Source organism: Physcomitrium patens, chromosome 2 (assembly GCF_059467195.1).
Source record: "Physcomitrium patens ecotype Gransden chromosome 2, ASM5946719v1, whole genome shotgun sequence".
NCBI classification, from domain to species: Eukaryota; Viridiplantae; Streptophyta; class Bryopsida; order Funariales; family Funariaceae; genus Physcomitrium; species Physcomitrium patens.
The window spans coordinates 20,321,346-20,340,171 of NC_143411.1; the positions used below are offsets into that span (position 1 = coordinate 20,321,346).

Sequence of the window (18,826 nt, forward strand, 5' to 3'; positions counted from 1 at the left end):
TATTTTATGATACCATAATATTATTTTTAATATTAAAATATAGACAATAAAAAAATAAAATATTACTTAAAATAAAATTGAAAAAATTAAATAAGGAACATGTTTTTTTTCCATTTAAAAGTAAAAATATAGCAATACTAGAAGAATGACTACAATAATTTTTTGATTTTTAAATTAATTGAAATACATATATTATGTTAATGTTCTCATGCTGACATTTTATATTTTATTTTTATAAATAAATGTTTAAATTTTTTTTATGAAGAAAAAATATTAATAAAAAATATAATTTGGATTATTATAAAAAATTAAAAAATTAATTGTATTTTATTTAGGTTCTTCAATGTGCAATATTTTATAACTTTTAGCATATACATCACACTTAATTTTAAAGACCACTACAGCATTATGTAACATATTTTTTATTAATTATATTTCATATTCAATTAAATAGCATTAAAACCAAAAACAAAAAAACAAAAAGAAATTGGTATTATAGTCGAAATGAATCAATAAAAATAATATTACATTTACATATCATGTTTTTTTAATAATTTTTGTAATAAATCAAAATCTTATAATATTGATCTTAAATAGATGTAAAATAATTTTATGTTTATTTATATAAAAAATCATTGATTAGCTTACTATGGATTTTTCTTCTAATCTTTACAAATTCTAATATAAATATTCATATCAATGTAAATTTGAAGGGCAAAATTGGCATTGGAGATGCTATCTACATGTCTATGAATTCAATATCTGCTCATTTGCCATGTCAACTTTGATCCTAAAAACTATTCGTATTTCTTTCAATATACAACTGTTGCTAATTGCAAATTTAATTTATTTGCCAAAATAGATCTTTGTGGTGGAAAATAAATGATTTTTATTTAGCTCATTTACATTAACAAATTTGTATACTAACTTCATCTTAACATGCATTTTGATAGGTTGACTTATGTTTTTTATATACTATACAACCATTGCTATATTCTCTTTTCATTGCAATTGATTGATTAAATTTACTTTGAGAAAGAATATCTTGAAAGATTGCAAAATTTGTCTATCTTTTTGCTTTTAATATTAAGATAATCATGTAACAAAACATGCACTTGTAAGACAACATTAGAATAAATTTATTGCAAAAGCAATTCAAAAAGAGATTTTCCAAATAATGTATGAAGCGCTTGGGCAATTAGAATTTAACAAATAGATTTAACAGTGTTAGTTAATTTTTTCGCTGTATCAAACAAACAAAAAAATTACTTATATATATTAAAAAATTAAACTAACTGTAATGATAAATTTCAAAAGCACTCGCTGTTTAATTAAATATTGACAAGACAACATTTATATTTCAATTTTTTTGAATATTGAAATTAATACTAATATTATGAAGTATCCTATAATAAAAATCATTAAAATGATTGAACCTTTCAAATTCATAACTATTACATATGTAGAAAGAATAAGATGTTTTTTTCTTTTTTTCTTTTTTTATTCTAATATATATAAGTTTAAAACTGTATGCCAAAGAAATTCAATTTTATGCAATGATCATCTCTTTATGTTTTGTAAAAATAATAATTTTTTTCAATAATGATACAACATGAATTGATTTTTCAAATATATATATATATATATATATATATATATAATTTACTTATTTTTTATGTTTTATTAACATTTAATACAATAATCAGTAAATTTTACATGAAAATTTTACTGCAAAAAAGATGTATAATGCAAAGAATTGGCGTACAAATACCCCACCATATTTCTATCTCTAATCTCCCTTAATTCATTAAAAGCAATCTAAACAAACTAAACATCAAAAAATGAATTCTCATGCAATATCCCTCACATATACTTCACAATTTGTGTGCCGTTTTCAATATTCAAAATTACTAATTTCGTTGATGAAATTTCATAAAACGCAACAAGGAGAGTGTGTCGGTGACCATCAACCGAATCACCGAACAATTCGGAAGCGCGGCCATGAGTGACATGGGAACCGATGCCCGCGAGAAGGGACATCCCCTTCGAATGGGAGCGAGAAGTGAGCCATGGTCGGCGAGATCATGCGGAGCTGCAGCGGAAAATCCCAAAATCCTCATGAGCTTCAGATTGACAGGCTTGTGATTCTGCGCGAATTGGGTGGTCGCTTCGGGTAAGAAATTTGTATACCACTCAAGGCTCACGTCATCAGATTCTTGCGCTTTTCTTCCCTGACTAGCAAGAGTTTGAAATTGGGCCTGGTGAGCTCTCGAGGGTGGGATTCTCTCAGGGCAGAAGCTGCGTTCTCACGAGTTTCGGCTGACTCTCTCGTGCCTCTCTGCGGCAATCCATTGTTGCAGACCCAGCCTACGAGACCCATTTTCAGAGATCGTATTTTACTTGCGAACGAACCCACGAGTTGAGAAAGATGGCGAACGTTGCAAGCAAGGAACTGCCCTCGCGCAGTCTCTCTTTTCTGCAAGCCACAGAGGGCAGGAAAAGAGACGCCCGTGCATTGATTCCTCTGGAATTGACGGCTTCACTCTTGCTCGGATTTCTGTCTTCACACGCCTCTGGTACGCTTCATCCATCCATGGCTCCTCCACCATTGGTTTCCAAGCCCTGCGCCGGAAATTGTCCACAGCTTTATATGCTTTTCGATTCCAATTTCTTACGTTTTCGATCCAGTGGTCAATCTCAAACTTCACAGACAAAGATATCCTCCGGATGACATGCGCATCGCTCAAATTCCTTCAGTAACAGTTTTCGTGTGCTGCAGGTTATGAATGAAACCCAGAAGCGATGTTACGGAGAACCTGACAACTATGATTCAGGTTCACGTTGAATAAATGGTGCACGCGTTTTAGTAATTGAGGTTAATTTGATTAATCTTTCACTTGTTTTTGATGAAACTGTACCCGTTCCGATCACCCAGACCGAGATTAACGTGAACCTGATCTTCATACTCGGAAGCTCTCTCACAGACGAGAGGTTCTAAGATCCAATTGGTCCCAATCTTGCAGCTGGGCGGGCTTCAGATGTTTGTGCAAATATCCGATGAAACCTTACATCTCTGATAATCTTGCGACATCGATGTTTGTGCTTGAGACCGAGAGGCAGATCGACTTTCTGAGAAGAACCTGGATACAGAGGGGGTGAATGTCACCTTCAAGTTTTAGTGTGCCGCTGATGATGGTCGCACAAATTTCAAGCTCTGAGTAGCTTGCAGGAGAAACATTGCAATTTTACGTTCATTTAGCTTCGTCGGTTACAAGCTCTTCACTTCAAGGGATGGAATAGTTTCAGGATAAACCTGTTCAAAGAGTGATAAACCTCTATACTACTTTCTCCGTCATAAAGTTGCAGGGCGTATATTAAGAGATTCAGATTGACTACTACTTGACTTGTTAAATTTGGTTACTTTTTCCCATCTCATTCAGGGTTTGCAAGTTGTCAACAATCTGCATGCGCATGGACATGTCATATTACTAGAATAAAAAAGGCGTTCAGTAGTACTCTGTTTTTTGACAGAGTGTGCAGGTTCTATCTGCCCAGAGAGAGAGGACCATGCAAGTTACAATGAGTTTACCATCTCCTACGCATGAACGGTGCAGGCATGCAGCCAGAGGCTAGCACGAAAGATTCCTAAGCAATCGAATCCCACTTTCAATCAGTCTAACGAATAGAAAGCACCATGGTTACGAACCTTAACTGAGATTCTCGGCAAAAGTTGCGTGGAATCCTACGTTCAAACAGTAATATACTTAATGGACATTAAAGAAACGTGCACAGTGAAAGACGGCGCTTGTCATGATCATGTGCCAGCACACAATCCAATTTTCCAATTTCGACCAAAAGTGAAGACGGAAATGCGTATGCAAACATCCATTGCTGAGTGTGCAGGTTCTATCTGCCCAGAGAGAGGACCATGCAGGTTACAATGAGTTTACCATCTCCTACGCATGAACGGTGCAGGCATGCAGCCAGAGGCTAGCACGAAAGATTCCTAAGCAATCGAATCCCACTTTCAATCAGTCTAACGAATAGAAAGCACCATGGTTACGAACCTTAACTGGGATTCTCAGCAAAAGTTGCGTGGAATCCTACGTTCAAACAGTAATATACTTAATGGACATTAAAGAAACGTGCAGAGTGAAAGACGGCGCTTGTCATGATCACGTGCCAGCACACAATCCAATTTTCCAATTTCGACCAAAAGTGAAGACGGAAATGCGTATGCAAACATCCATTGCTGACAATTTACTTGCAACAAAGTGGAACACAAGTGGAGAACCACGCGTCAATCATGTTCTTAGCCAAAGCCAGACCAAGTGCGTAGTAGCACTGATCTTAAACCTTCAATTACCATGAAAGTAACGACACATGAATGGATGGGCAAGCATGGAGAAAATCCTTGGAGCCTAAATGCAGACTTGCCTCTTCATGAACGCAGTACACACATGCAGCCTTGCCTCTTCGGGATCTGTAAGCAGGATGCAGAATCCCCTGTAGCAGGTTGGAAGCATCTTACTAAGAATAAACTCTTTTGGCTTATACCAAAGAGTATGCATGCAACATGCCATAGTCTTTTCTGTCTAACAGGACCATTTACGTACTCCAATTCCAGGAAAGATGGTCCAAATTCAACATCTTCGGCATCATGGTCACGGTGGCTTGGGCAGTTTGGAAAACTTTTTTATCAGCTCATTGAGCAGACGCCAAACACGCACAAGCACCAGTTTTGGCACATATCCAAGCCATGAAGATTTTACGCACAAGTCGTAACTGTGGGATCCCATCTTAGTTTACAGATTTGTGGGAAGCAATATTCAAGCAAGACAACCGTCACACCTTCGCAGTTTGAGTAAGGAAACCCACAAGCAAGCAAGGTCGCAGCCATCCACGCAAGTCCCTTTCAGACCAGTATTCTGATATAAGGCTTGGCCTGGTAGATGAAACGAAAAACCTTGCTCAACTAACTGGATCAACTTCCAGAGCATTGCTAGAAGGCGGAGTGTGAGGACGTGGAGATCCTATGTTCTCAATGCCGAACTCCGTATTAAGTCTCACTACCTCATCCCACATTGCATTGGAAGCTGTAGTAATGAGAGGTCAAGGTGCAACAGACAAAAAAGCACACAGCAAGATGGGTATCACGATAGCTAGTCAAAACGAGCAGGGAAAAAGGGCTCCATGAGCATATAGAGCAGATAAGATTGGAAAGAAATCAATAAACAATTGAACGAGGCAACTCAAAACATAAGAGCTGTTTTAAAAAGGATACGATCACTTCTCCACATATCCGAGATACCAACACCAGCGTCAGATAGCAACCAGTAGTCCGAATCCGTCTGTAATACGATAAAAACGTCATCCAAGAGCAAAATGTCAATTGGTGAGCTAATTTAAGGTACTGATCGAATACAATTTTGAAAATTATACCCTGCTGTAAATTTGGTTTATAAAGTAGCATTCATGAAATGATAGCAAGCAACTTACGTTGCCTTCAGCAGGTGCTATTCTCATGATCCCGCCCACAAAGTCGGGATGAGAACTGGTAGGTTCAGAGGTCTGGGATGCTGCTTCATGATTCGCAGGAGGAACCAAATCTGATAAGCCATAACCTACTTCCGGCACCATAGCCATATTTCCTTGATGATCCATGGCATTGGCAGTGGTGGATGGACCAGCCTCCTGGCTACCAGGTAGGGGTTCCATGGGCACCTCCGTACGGCCTTCAAAACGGCTGCATAAGAAACGCTAACATAAGCTAATGCCTCCGTACGCCCTCGAAGATGAAAGAGGCTACCATCAAATCATCCAAAATAACCCACATCACGAGCATAAACCAACATGTACAATTCGCGAACTATACACGCGTTGAAGATAGAATCGAAAAACTTCATCAAATTGCTGATAATCTCTTCTCCTATCACATTCATGAACCAATTAGAAAGAAACCATACAAGAACCACACAAAACACTTAAGAAAATCATAAAACTATTGTTATGAATGAAGGAGCGTACGAACCTGACAAGGTACACATCAATAGGCCCCATTGTGCTGCGAAGCAGAATCTGGAAGCGCCTATGAGGGTACTCAACGGCCTGTCAGAAAACAATTTCATTCAGTCAGAAGTTCTACCTTAATGATGGTTCTATGGAGCGGTATATTCTGAGAGACGTGTAGAAAAACGAAAAAGCATGTGAAAGAAGCCAAATAAGCAAACAACTGGGTGAATTTTAGGCAAGAACGAGGGACATCATAATCAAGTATCGTGTAGCAAAATATGCTTTCTAACCTACAGACAAGGTACCTCATCTGGATCTGGCACTTCTAAAGTTGTCCCAAGAGGAGCCTTGATAGCAATAAGCGTTTCATTCTGCAAACACCGAGAACACCTAAGCTATTAGCACCCTTCAATAATATCGGATCTTTCAGAAAAAGGGGGATAGCACATAAGTCCTAGAAGGATCGCAAAGTTGCACCAAATCATGTATTCAACACCAGAATGGCACCAAGGTAGAATCTCTGTGCTCACCTGAAAACAAGGCAAATTTTTTATGTCGTCTTCAGTGACATAAAGCCATCTGCAAAGAAAGCCAAATTCTTAACAAAGAATAGTTATCTCTAAGCAATTTGTAAAGCTAAGGCTTAACAGACTCTTCATGTGCACCTATGTACAGATCTAAGCAGGAGATTCTCGACTTGCATAACTACTCTTAAAGAAAGGCACAGTTGCTACTCTAATTCATCCACCATGCATGACGCAGAAGGAGATGTCTCACTGTTTGTTGTGATCATCTTCACTTAAGCTCCTCAACCGCTCCCTCATTTCACTGCAAACCACAACATATAAGCTGGCACCCGTCAGTATGTGCTCCACAACAAGGTTCGAAAATTTCAGTTACAAATGAGGGACATAACCTAGAAAACTTCACGAAGGATAATAAAATTCACCTAATACTCTCATCAAGCTTTTTCTCTTCATTGCGCAGATCCTCCACCTCAACCTGAATCAAGACCCAAAACCAATCTAAGTCATTGAACCAAATGAATCTTCCCGCATTGGACAAGATTGACTTTTGGCATATTACACTGAAACCAGAGCGATGAAATAGATGCTGGTGTGCTGTCCTCAGCATTTTCGACAACATCCTCAAACCGTTATCTCACATGAGGAATAAGGTTCATTCATTGGATTCGCAAGACTCTTGAACAACAGACAAACAGACGATTCTGATAAATAAACAAAGTAGCTAACACATTCCTTAACCAAGACCACCATATCTAGCTCAATATCTGAACTCAAACTTGACATCCATTGGCACATAAGAAATAATTTGGCGAGTATGTAGCCATGTGACAGATGTGACATTAACAAGAATGTGGCTAGGAATGCATCTAGGAAATATGGGCTGGAATGTGAAGGCGAATAAGAGCACCTGCAATCCCACTGCGTCATCCTTGCCTTCAGTGGTTCGCACCATACCAAGTCCCCTGAGCACCGACAATCAGTAGAAATTGTTCACACCAACTCTTCAGAAGCAGAACATACACTCAATTGCAACAAAACTCTGGTTGCCGACTTTCTATGCAACTCCAAAACCCTGAAAGTGTACAGCAATTCCAACAAGGAGTAAATGAACGTGCTCACTTCCATCTGATCCGATTCTTCAGTTTCTTCTCAATCAACCCAATTCCCTCCAATACATTGGTGATGTCGTATATCCTTCTCTTTTGTACCTGATGGAACCCAGGATTGCATACCGTCAGATATCAACGACTACTAAAGACACAGGTAGCGGTTTATTTGATTTGATATAAGAAAAAAACAAAAAAACAAAAAAACAAAAAAAAAAAAAGTATTACATGACATTCAAGTCATCTGTGTTCACTATCAAGCTCTGATGAACAAATCAACAGTCATGTAATCCACGATTCACCACAACAATTGAATTCCGGAGGCCATCTTGAAGCAAGAGAGGATTGAATTCAACACTGACATGTAAAGTATCTGCAGCCTTGTTAAGATCCAACACGCCATCCTCTGCTTGCTTAATAAGGTCAATAAACTTCTTCGTCAATAGACCTGGGTAACCACGACACAAAATCGGCAACAAGTCAGCCTTTCACAAACTACTATTACTTTCGAAGGCACGATGCTCGCTTGAAAATGCATACAAACTGAAAATTAGTACAAGAACTCATTACATCTCCAAAAACATTATGATAAATTGTAGGCAAGATTGCATTACCAAGTGAGCTGTCATAGCGACAGGTACTGGTTGGAGTGGGTGCACTACTTGTTGGAGAACCTGCACATTGTTGCAGCGAAATCGGAAGTGGTTAGAGCAGCGTTTGCCGATATGTATAGTTCAGAGTTAGACAACTTGAGTTTCGCATCAAGTTCTACCACAGACCACGATCTACATAAACGATTTCTTTGGACTGTCGACCTCAACGTCTGCACGCAGCCAAATTGACATAAGCCAAAACATTACTCTGCACTCCACAGGCTTGAACATGGGGTGACTATTTTTATATCTATTATCAACCCCAGGATCGCAGGTGGTTCCAAACTCTGCACACCATTCGCTTGAACATGAGGCCGAGCATAGGATAACCCCATATGGTAACTGACGCAAAAGGGATGTCCCTAGCTGTTCATAAGCCCAACAGAAGAGAGTGCGTGTTCACATTTTGCCCCAGTGGGATCACGAAGATCGCTCCTATTGCAGCTCAATTCAACACAAGCGATTTACTACGGTCAGGTACTCCAGTTCTACCTTTCTCGCGCCTATCTCTGAAATGATTAATGACTACGTGCAGCACACTGATAATGCGTCACAATGTCCCAGCGATTGCAGGAAATCGACCAAAGAATCACAAGCTATCAGGAATGTGCTGTAAACCCCAGGAGAGAATCCGAATGCTAATGGAAACTTCTATCCCATACGTAGCTACCGATCAAGCGGAGAAGGTGGCACGTTCTCACAACACCATGTGCACTCTCGACGGTTGATCTCCAGTGGATTAGTGTGAGATTAAGGATTCGGACCCGCAAACTTATTCGCTACAAATATAACCACTTCATCACACGAGGATGCGCCATAGTAACTGAGGCATGCACTACAACAGAATTGAAAAGCAGTAAGGCAACTCTGCATAATCATGCTCCTACCAATGCCTGAGGGTCCTGGGGTCTGGGGGCCGTTCTTCGTCTGCTTCACTGTCTTGGGCCGGCTGGCTCTCCCTCTAGGACCTGTGGGAGTGGGTGCAGGGCTAAGATCTGAATTCGCGTATCCATTCCAGCCGTTCATCTCAACGTGGTGTTCTTCACACTCATTCCTCCTCTTCATCTGTTGCGACAAGAACGAACATACCATGTTAGGGTAGTTGTTCGCTATTCACATGTACACAGGGGAGATACTGATGATGTTAACACCTAGTCGAGGCACTGCAGACTCCACAAACGTCCTTGGCACCCGACCTACATGCTCGTGCACGGAGTTGGATTGGAGAAAAGAAAACGCCCTAAGGTTTAGATCCCTGCGGCAAAATAAGTCTCGTGTATGCACTTGGAACCTTCCGATACTCAAATGAAAGACCAAGATACCGTCAAATGCCAAGAAAGAGCCCTGCTCCAGTATGTGCACTGGACCGGAATTGCTCTTTCAACGTCGCCATCGTTCACAGTGATACGAGAACAGGGATCCCACAGCGATACGAGATACCTCAAAACCATTGGCGAGAGTGAGAGGAACATCGTCAACACCTACATTGGCATACAGGAGGTCGTTGATCTCCATGGGATCAATCTTGGGCTTCCCTGACTGCATGACCATCCATGTAGGGGCCTGTTGATGGGGCATTGTTACATCGCTCCCGAACCCGGGATATGACGCAATTTTTAGCGCGTCGGGCCGAAGAATTTCCATACGTCTTCCCTCTCACATTTTGCATCAAATGTGAGATGGTCGACCTAAGATCAAAGCTAATAAATAAGTAAATAAATAAATAAATAAATAAAGACACCCTACGCGGACGTGCTAATCAACACTTCAAAGCGCCAATCCGCGAAATTTCAATTTTAATCACCGATATTACGCCCGGATTAGGATAGAAGGGAAGAGCTGGAGCACATGGTGTCCAAATTCAGTATGGTGAAAAAAGTCAAAGTCATGACCTGGAGAGCCAGGGGCATGAGGTCTATCATAGCGCAACCAGTAAATAGGGCATGATACTAAGCGTCAAAAAGAGCACCGAATTGATAAGCACATGCCCAAAGTGTACAGGGCAGCAAATGTGAAACCTCAAGAATCCTCGCAAATCTCTACTTCGAGAGAAAAAATTCCCATATTAGCCTAAGCGTAAAACATGAACTCGGATAAATCCGGGAAAATGGAACTCAAAAAGTAAGTCATTCGACCCGTTGATTCTGTGAAGATCGCACACAGAACACAACCACGACCACCGATAGAAGAGTAAATGTTATATGAAGGATCTAGGGGGTACCAAGAAGCAACTGACACGCCGCGACAGAACCTTCCCCACTCCTGGAACCCCTAAGGCGCGAAAAGGACCTCTCTCTCACTACGTAACACAGCACCTCCACCTCTTATACCATCATCGTCGTCGTCGTCGTCGCCACTGTGGCAAACCTGGTCTCATCCTAAGTAAACTCACATCACCAAGTCCCTCCTACAAATGCAACATTATAATTTCTCCCACTACTCCATAATTCCCCTCCCATTTACGCACCCAAAGAACATGCCCACCTCAATAAGCCCATCTCTTCTCTCTCTCTCGCTCTCTCCCCAAACCCACACAAACACATCCGACGCAATCCAACCCCAAGTGTGCTCGAATGAGGATATCCAACCTGAAGGTTGTTCACAGATGAAGCATCCCGATTCCTGAGGGGGGACACCTACATGCAATCGTTTCTTTTATTTTGACCTCTGTTCTGTGCTGTTCTTCAACAATCAACTACCTGCAGATGAAAACTATTAATCTCCAGGTAAAAAAACCGACCCCACCGCGCTGTCGTTCCACCACTCTATTCGATTCCAACCGCAAGCATGATGAAGTCTCGGTATGGATGGCAGAGGCAGATGCTGTTGCCCTTGTCGCTGATGATGGTATCAACTCGGTTGCTGTTTCGATGCCACCACCACTCGAGACCAAAGGCACCCGAAGATTCGGTGTCCCGTAACAACATGAACGGAACAACAGAAACAGCCAACAGAATCCCCACGAGACGAGAACACAACAAAACGTAACCCAGTCTCACAGACAGACAGGAGTCGGGATGGAGAGCGAGGGAAGGAATGAGCAGATGGAACAGAAAACAGAATCCGGCGAGTGCAGCAGGCACCGAAGAAAGGGATTGTGGTGCTGTTTCGCGAGAGGAAAGGGAGGGAAGTGCTGCGAGAGGCGATGACCTGCTCGGGGCAATTAAGGCCTTGGCGGGGAAATAGTCCGGCTCCAAATGCACTTTCGTATATCAATCACACTTCAAGTCCTTCCATGGATTGATACTCCCCCTCTCTCTCGCTCTCTCTCGCTTGATACCCACCCACAATTCTTCCCTTTCCCTCGGTCCGGCGCGGTGTGGCTGATGCCCGCCCTCGTCTCGCACGCATCGGTTGGTTATCGGCGCGCCCCTGCTTGTTTCGCAGCGTGGCCTGCCTTGCCCCTCCAGCAATGCAGTAACCCGTAATTCTGTGCTGGCCGGGGGGTTTGTCAACAACTGGCAGGCGCTGATGACGAGCATTCCCCCATTTCTGTGCCCCAGTTCTGCACTGGACTCGTGGAGGGATTACATGAGCATCCACTCGGACTTCCTATTCCGAACCCTAGCCCATCACTGACTCTCTCATTCACTCACTCTTCCAGCTGCTGCATCCATTTACTGCCGTCGACATGTGAATACAACAAACAGAACCCATCAAAACCCCCAGCGAAGTGAATTGAATTGAATTGAGGACTTTGCTCTCTCTCTCTCGTTCTCTTTCTCTCTCTCATTCTCTTTCTTTCTCTGTGTGTGTGTGTGTGGGCCTGTGTGCGTTTCGCCACATAGTTAACCTGTGAATTGAAAGCTCGTTATTCCCCAGACGTTGGATATCCACAATATGCTTTCAATTCTCCACATGCTGCTGTGGACCGGTGAGGATTTGCTGCCACCTCTTTTAACTACCCACACTGGACCACACATCATGGTACATTTACAACCAACTTTACATCCTCTCTCCCTGTAGTTACAAGCTTCTCAAGTTAAATAGACAAATAACTCCCATGCCCTACTACCTTGCAAATCATTCTCTTTCTGCTTCAAAAAAATGGGTGTGAAGGGTTATAGGGTTTAGAGTCTTGTGGGAGGTTTTCTTTAATTCGCTTTTTTTCTTTTCTTCAATCTACCACCATAACATTCTTGGGGTGGTTGGCACTTGGGCTGAGTCACCAAAGTCATTGAAGGAAGTTAGGGTTTGGCAGAGAGTTGTGTGCAAAGTGGTGGTACCGCCACATGAGCTCCCCTCCCCCTCTCATCAATCAATCCCCACCCCCAAAATCAAATGAAGCTGCAGTGCTCGACAGGCCTGTGTGCCAGGTTCTCTGTGTGTGTATGTGTGTGTGTTTGCTGCTTCTGCTGCTTTCTAGCTGAGCATAGCTCTGCCACTTCCCTAAGCCCTGCTACTGCTCCCTCTCTATTTCCCCTCCTCTTGCCTCATGGCTCTTTAATGTGAGCTTGTTGTTGGCTCTCCATCCTGGCCCACAATTGTAGTTGTATCACAACTTCTGTACAATTTTTATCATATCTTTATCAAAAATTAATTGAACGTTTCTTATTGATCATTTAATTGAAGCTGTGCAGGTCAATAAGATTTCCATCACTTGCTCTCCTTTATCTGTAAGTTGGCTGTGCTTGAAGTACCAGTTTTTTGCATTGTTCAAACATTGGGTGCCAACTCTCAGGGAAAATTCACCCAAAAAAATACATCTATATATATATATATATGAAGCAGCACAATGCATAGGGGGAAAGGAGACTGTCCTTTAGGTCTATACACTACACTACAGCTATTTTTCAATCAAATTTTAGACACATTAAATTAGGTTTAGTGTAAAAAATTGCATTGACAATGTTGTATTCAAGGTCCCTAACAAGTCAGTCAGAATGCATGAATGTCAACTATTTTCTTAATTTATTTAAAAATTAATTAGATGGGGAGGGAAGAGGGGGGAGGGGATGAGAGAGAGTGAGAAAGTAGGTACTTACATGCCTTCAATTGAAATAGAATACATGGTCCTTTGGTTTTGTCTTTGATGTTGAAGGGGCAGTAAATTCAAAGCCCAGTTTCAGTGACTTGAGAGGCCAAAGATAGAACCACTACCCCCTGTGCTCCCATGGATCTCCAAGTACCCCTCTCTCCCCCAGAAACTATACACACACACACATATATATATATATATATACTACACCTCTGTATGTGTGAGAAAATCCCTTTCTTTTTTTCATGGGGACTAAAAAAGATTTGAGTGCCTTCTATCACACACTTCAGCATCCACATCACACTCCTTTTTATAAAAATATGTAAATAACCAGCACAGTAATACTAATCATTTTACGGTTGTCTGATATCCAAAGGACTTACAGGTCAACCATGATGCCCTTTGCAGTGTACACAAAATAGTGGTTCTTGCAAACTAATCATTTTATAAAGGAAAAATGAACCCAAAAAACCAAACTAATGCAAACAAAATAGAGAAGAAGACGGCCCTAACCCTAATAATGATTATTCTTGCTTCTTGTTATTAGGGCTTTGGGTGACTTCAATAACTTCCATTGCTGACTACTAGAAATGCCTGGAAATAGCAATTCTCTCATGAAGGGAAAAGAAGGAAAGACAAGAAAAATAAAAAGGGGAAAAAGGAAAGGCAGTGTCTGTATGTATTAATTAGTGTGGTTAAAGGGAACCCCCATGGAATCATGATGGGATGGATAGCAAGTCTCCAAGTACCTTTTCTGCCCCCTCTACCAGACCCATTTTAATTATGCACATATTATATATCAGTGAGGGGCCAGGGATGGGGAAAGAGGTAGAGAAAGAGAAGGATTAATAAGTGATATTAGCAACAACCTCCAGTGTGACAACTCCACTTCCTCCTGGACTCCTTGTCCCCCCCCTGCCTCCCCTCCATGTGAACAAAAACACACTACACTCACACATTAATACATAAATATATACACACCCACAAACCAAAACCCTAATTTGACCCATTAGAACCTTGTCCCTTCCTCACACATGAACCAAAACCCACCTAACTTCCCCACCCATGCGAATAAAAACGCTACACACACACATTAATACATGCAATACACATATGCACCCACAAACCAAAACCCTAATTTAACTCAATGGGACCTCATCTCTCCCTCACATGTGAACCAGAACCCACCTAATTCCTACTTTGACCACAGGACCTTCTGGTGGTAGGCCATCCTTGGCACAATCCTTTTTTCATATTTTCACATGGATACTACTAATTTCAATGCTGCTAATTAACTATTCTTATAAAAATAAAGAGTGTCAACTTTCCTTTTTCTATTTTTTTTCTAGTGGTAGGAATCCAGATGGGCGCATGGTGATGAGTGCTGGGAACATGCATGGAACACACTGGGTTAACATTTGGCTTCAACTTCCTTCCTCTTTTTTTCCAATCTTTTGCTTTCTTTTTTTTACTCCCATTTTGAATGAGTTAGTTGTGGGTTAGTGAGGAGGTGACTTCTGATTAGCCTAATCCAATCATCTAATCAAGCCCTCTTTAATATAGTGTGTGCAGTGTGGGAGCTTAATGAGGTCATGAGGATATGGCATCAATCATTTCCCATGGGAGTGGTGGCCAACCCTTGGCTGGGGTTTAGGGGAGGCCACTAACCCTGGGGCAGCATGGCTTTTAAGGAATTGAACTATGGCATTAAAGGGACATGGATCCACACCAACTTATGACTTGAACTCTGCAAAACCCTAATATCAATAAAAAAAAAAAACCAGATTTTACCAATATTTTTATAATGTCTCCATTCATACTCAAACCCTGCCTTCTCTCATTCCAGACTGTCTCCCAGGGATGGACAATCTGGGGCCATTGGAGCATTGATGCATGAGGAGTTGGCCCTCAGCAAATGAAGAATTAGGGTTTTGATTTGGGGGGATAGAAACTACAACCCTCAGTTCTGTGAAACGCTCACTAAATTATTTTGAGGATTTGTCATGAAAAAATCACGTGTTGGGTTGTGTATTCTCAGCTACTCATGTCCAATGTACATGCTTTGATGAGTATATATATAATCTACAACTATAGTATTTATTCACCTACATTCTTGTTTAGTTGTAGTACTATTGTCAGTTTGTGTCATTGCTTCAAACTCATAACCGTACTTTATTACTCAAGCAAAACACTAGTATAAATGAATACTTTACTTCTTATGTAAGTTTTCTTGTTATTATCTATAAAATTACAGTCAGTATTAATGATTTGCAATCTTTATACAAATAAAAATGAAAGGATGTTAAGTCAAATATTCAAATTATATATACACATACACACACCCGCGCTAACACGATTTGAATGCATCATGCTTATACTTTTGAATTAGTTTGTACAATTCACTCAAGATAGTTATTGTGTAAAGTGCCTAAATGCTCCTATCAACAATCGGAAAAAAATAAAAAATAAATAAAGTATAAGCTACAAACCTCAACTAATTTCAACAAAATAATATCAATACTGTATTAGTTTCATAAACCATGAAAAAGTCCACTCAATTTCATAAAGAATGGTAAGTTGTTGACATGTGCAACTTCAAAACCACAAAAATTATTGTTAATAAAGAAAGGTGATCACCCACTTTCTCTGTTAATTAATTAATTCGTCTGTACATACAAATACCTCTATTTCTAAAAATGCGTCGCTATAAAGACAAATTCCTCTAGGGTTAGAACGTAGGGACGGAAATAGGGTCAAAGATAAGTGTCGGTCACCGTGTCTCCTATCCCCGAGTGATGGGCTGTTATTAGGTCCCTGAGGAGTTCACGGGCACCCAATACCATGACCCATATCCTATTTCCGTCCACCTTGAAAAGGGCAGGGTCCCCTCTCTCTCTATGCCATTTAGGTTAAGCTAGCCCTAAAATTAAGCTTAACATAATGGGCCTTTCATATATATATATATATATGTATATCTTCTGGTAATGGGGAAAGGATCAAATGATGTAATTCTTATTATTCTTTATCCAATGTCCCTTTGAACACTTGAATAGTGCACAAGCTTGCACTATTGGTGCTTGAATATCCAAAGGCATAACAACGCTCATTCTATAAAACTCCTATCTATATCACAAAATCATTATTTGCTAATCTCAACATTCATAAAAGCAATTTCCTAATAACTTTTTTTTCTTGCCTTTGAAATCAACTTTATCTTCTTTCTATATGTTATTTTATTTATTTGTTTGTTCATTTATACTTAAGTGAGTGGTTAAGTATTCATCTCGTTTTCTTGTCCACCATGTATAGAACAGCTTTAACTTACAGCAGACCACTAAATCTTAGCCAATATTAACCAATACACACCAATGATTGGATCTTAATTTTCTAATTTTATTTTTTTTGCAAATTTCAGTTATTGCACACCATATTGCTCGCTCCACATGCTGTAAGGAATGCTTTTTATGTGATAGTTCAATTGCCAAATATGCTTTATAGATAGAATTCAAGGCAGTTGAATAAATACATAGAGAGATGGGTGTTTATAAATGTCTAATTTTGGGTGATTATGGAATGTTTTATTAGTGTTGTTGGAGAATTATTGACACATTGTGATATGAGAACTGTTGCTTTAATTTTGGGTTGGACATGACATGAAATGCACAGTATTAAAACAAAAATTACATGTGTCTAATCATAGTCTTTGTAAGAATCATAAATCAGATTTGTAGTAATTAGTAATTAGGAATATAGTTCGTATCAACAATGGAACATGGTGTTTTGAGTATAACACATGGACTTTTATTACAAGAAATTGTGATGCCCAAAATGACAATCAGATTCATGTAAATTAAAAAAAAGAAAAAGAAAAGGATATGTTTCACATTTGAGCATAAATGTATAATACACGCATGAGAGAAAAAGGATGATGGCTTGGTTTATATGTTACTCAATAAGATATTATTACCAAAAAGAATTAATGCATAAAAATCTACATTTGAACTTAATTATAAAAACGAACTGCAATATCATGTTTATTATTACTTTAAGTTCAACATTCTCTAATAGTTTTCGTTAAGTTTATCATGTCATCCATGTATTAGTTTCTGACATTCTGTTCAAAAGCATTCATTCTTTGACTTGGATTTGACATCAATTCCTGCACAGAATAGCAATCTTTAGATTAACATACTGTGATAATAATTAAGAATTAAATAATAATATATACTGATATTATAAATTACAGTAATTTTACTCGTAAGTGTTATAATCTAATCAAATAATACCATAAAATTTTAATAAAATAACATTATGTCTAGTATTAATATATATATATATATATATATATGCATGCACACACTCAAATAATTAATACTTAAGAAACATTTCAATGTTCTTTATTACTATTAGTCATATCATGAAGCTGTCTTCTTTCAATATCTCAACTTAACTAAGTCATGGTCAAGAGTGTGATTCTGCTCATGTTTAAAGTTTTGGGGTCCCATTATTTGATCACATGACCTAAAGACACTTAGTTGTGTCATCACTCCATTAATAAAACAGTAACGAAAGTTTCATGAATTCTCTTGATGATTTCAAGGTCATTTATGATGTGGCAGTATGAAGGTGGAGACATCATTTTATTGGAGTTTCTTATTGTTATTTAATACTTAATAATATGCTACTTTTAGCACGACCAACCTATTAGCTTCCAAGTATGCAAAAATGGTTGTCAACAAGGCACTAACACTAACTACAGTATTGTGATGTTTTTGGGATCTCTACAGAACTTGCAAAATGTAAAATGTAATAAACACCCACACTCTAAAATAATGCAGTGTTTTCAGTATGTGTAAACAAATAATATCATAAATATGAGATTGTAAAATCAGTATTTGCATATGGGTATTAAAAACTATGATTGAAAAAACAAATTTACAAACAATTTTGCTTCAATTATGCAAGTATATATATATATAGATATATTTTCTAGGGCTTGATTAATTAATTATTTAAAAATCTACAGCAATTTCATTTGGATTGAAAATATTTTTGAAAATTTTGAACACAAGCGTTTACTTAACATGTTACCTCAGATGGAGTTTGTTTTGCTTTTTTTTGCTTTTTTTTTTTGCTTTTTATTGGTTTTTTTTTCTAAATACTAAAAATTAAACATATATAATAATTATTTATTTTGATTAATGTATATCAGTAATAAGAATAAATAAAATAATCACTTTCGGAAATTGATGTTATGTAAGACCTCTGCATGTTGTGATTTGATGTACTAGATATTAATGAATTTGGACATGATTAAAAGTCAAGATATTATTTTGGTAAATGAGGTTAGAGACATTGGACTCTTCATATTAATAATTGTAGACGATACTAACATTACTCTATCCCAATTTAATTATTTCAAGTAGCTGAAGACTCAAAATTCGGAATGTAACACTTCTACTTTACACTGCTCAAACCAACATCAAAACCAAGTTTTGTTCTTCTGACCATTTTATCTAGTTTTGACAGTATCAAAATTTCATTTTATTT

At 38.9% G+C, this 18,826-nt stretch overlaps 3 protein-coding genes and 1 long non-coding RNA gene across 7 annotated transcripts; 3 read left to right on the top strand and 1 right to left on the bottom strand.

Moving 5' to 3' along the window:
- Positions 1 to 1,686: 1,686 nt before the first annotated feature.
- Positions 1,687 to 3,512, top strand: LOC112278900 (uncharacterized). The gene is made up of 3 exons (XM_024512790.3): positions 1,687 to 2,173; positions 2,361 to 2,576; positions 2,780 to 3,512. The coding sequence occupies exons 1-3, from the start codon at positions 2,070 to 2,072 to the stop codon at positions 2,784 to 2,786; spliced, it is 327 nt and encodes a 108-aa protein (XP_024368558.1). The 5' UTR covers positions 1,687 to 2,069; the 3' UTR covers positions 2,787 to 3,512.
- Positions 3,513 to 4,309: 797 nt separating this feature from the next.
- LOC112278899 (transcription factor E2FA) lies at positions 4,310 to 11,027 on the bottom strand. Of its 3 annotated transcripts, none has more exons than XM_024512787.2 (14): positions 10,887 to 11,027; positions 9,186 to 9,363; positions 8,260 to 8,319; positions 8,008 to 8,093; positions 7,659 to 7,747; positions 7,447 to 7,501; positions 6,962 to 7,014; positions 6,790 to 6,840; positions 6,543 to 6,591; positions 6,318 to 6,383; positions 6,032 to 6,108; positions 5,500 to 5,746; positions 5,285 to 5,351; positions 4,310 to 5,096 (listed from the first exon to the last, which is right to left on the bottom strand). In XM_024512787.2, exons 2-14 carry the CDS (start codon positions 9,361 to 9,363, stop codon positions 4,972 to 4,974), a joined length of 1,203 nt encoding a protein of 400 aa, XP_024368555.1. In that variant the 5' UTR covers positions 10,887 to 11,027; the 3' UTR covers positions 4,310 to 4,971. The 3 variants fall into 3 exon arrangements, with proteins under 3 accessions (XP_024368555.1, XP_024368556.1, XP_024368554.1); XM_024512788.2 differs by lacking the exon at positions 10,887 to 11,027 and adding an exon at positions 10,520 to 10,661; XM_024512786.2 differs by lacking the exon at positions 10,887 to 11,027 and adding an exon at positions 9,784 to 9,942.
- On the top strand, positions 8,314 to 11,481 carry LOC149989785 (uncharacterized). Of its 2 annotated transcripts, none has more exons than XM_090248286.1 (2): positions 8,314 to 8,775; positions 8,863 to 11,481. In XM_090248286.1, the coding sequence occupies exons 1-2, from the start codon at positions 8,634 to 8,636 to the stop codon at positions 9,024 to 9,026; spliced, it is 306 nt and encodes a 101-aa protein (XP_090104412.1). In that variant the 5' UTR covers positions 8,314 to 8,633; the 3' UTR covers positions 9,027 to 11,481. The 2 variants fall into 2 exon arrangements, with proteins under 2 accessions (XP_090104412.1, XP_090104413.1); XM_090248287.1 differs by having other exon boundaries at positions 8,872 to 11,481.
- A 607-nt stretch (positions 11,482 to 12,088) lies between these two features.
- On the top strand, positions 12,089 to 15,412 carry LOC112278901 (uncharacterized). Its single transcript, XR_016501806.1, has 5 exons — positions 12,089 to 12,225; positions 12,879 to 12,914; positions 13,340 to 13,423; positions 13,824 to 14,021; positions 14,840 to 15,412. It is a non-coding gene; the product is annotated as an uncharacterized LOC112278901 (long non-coding RNA).
- Positions 15,413 to 18,826: the final 3,414 nt, after the last annotated feature.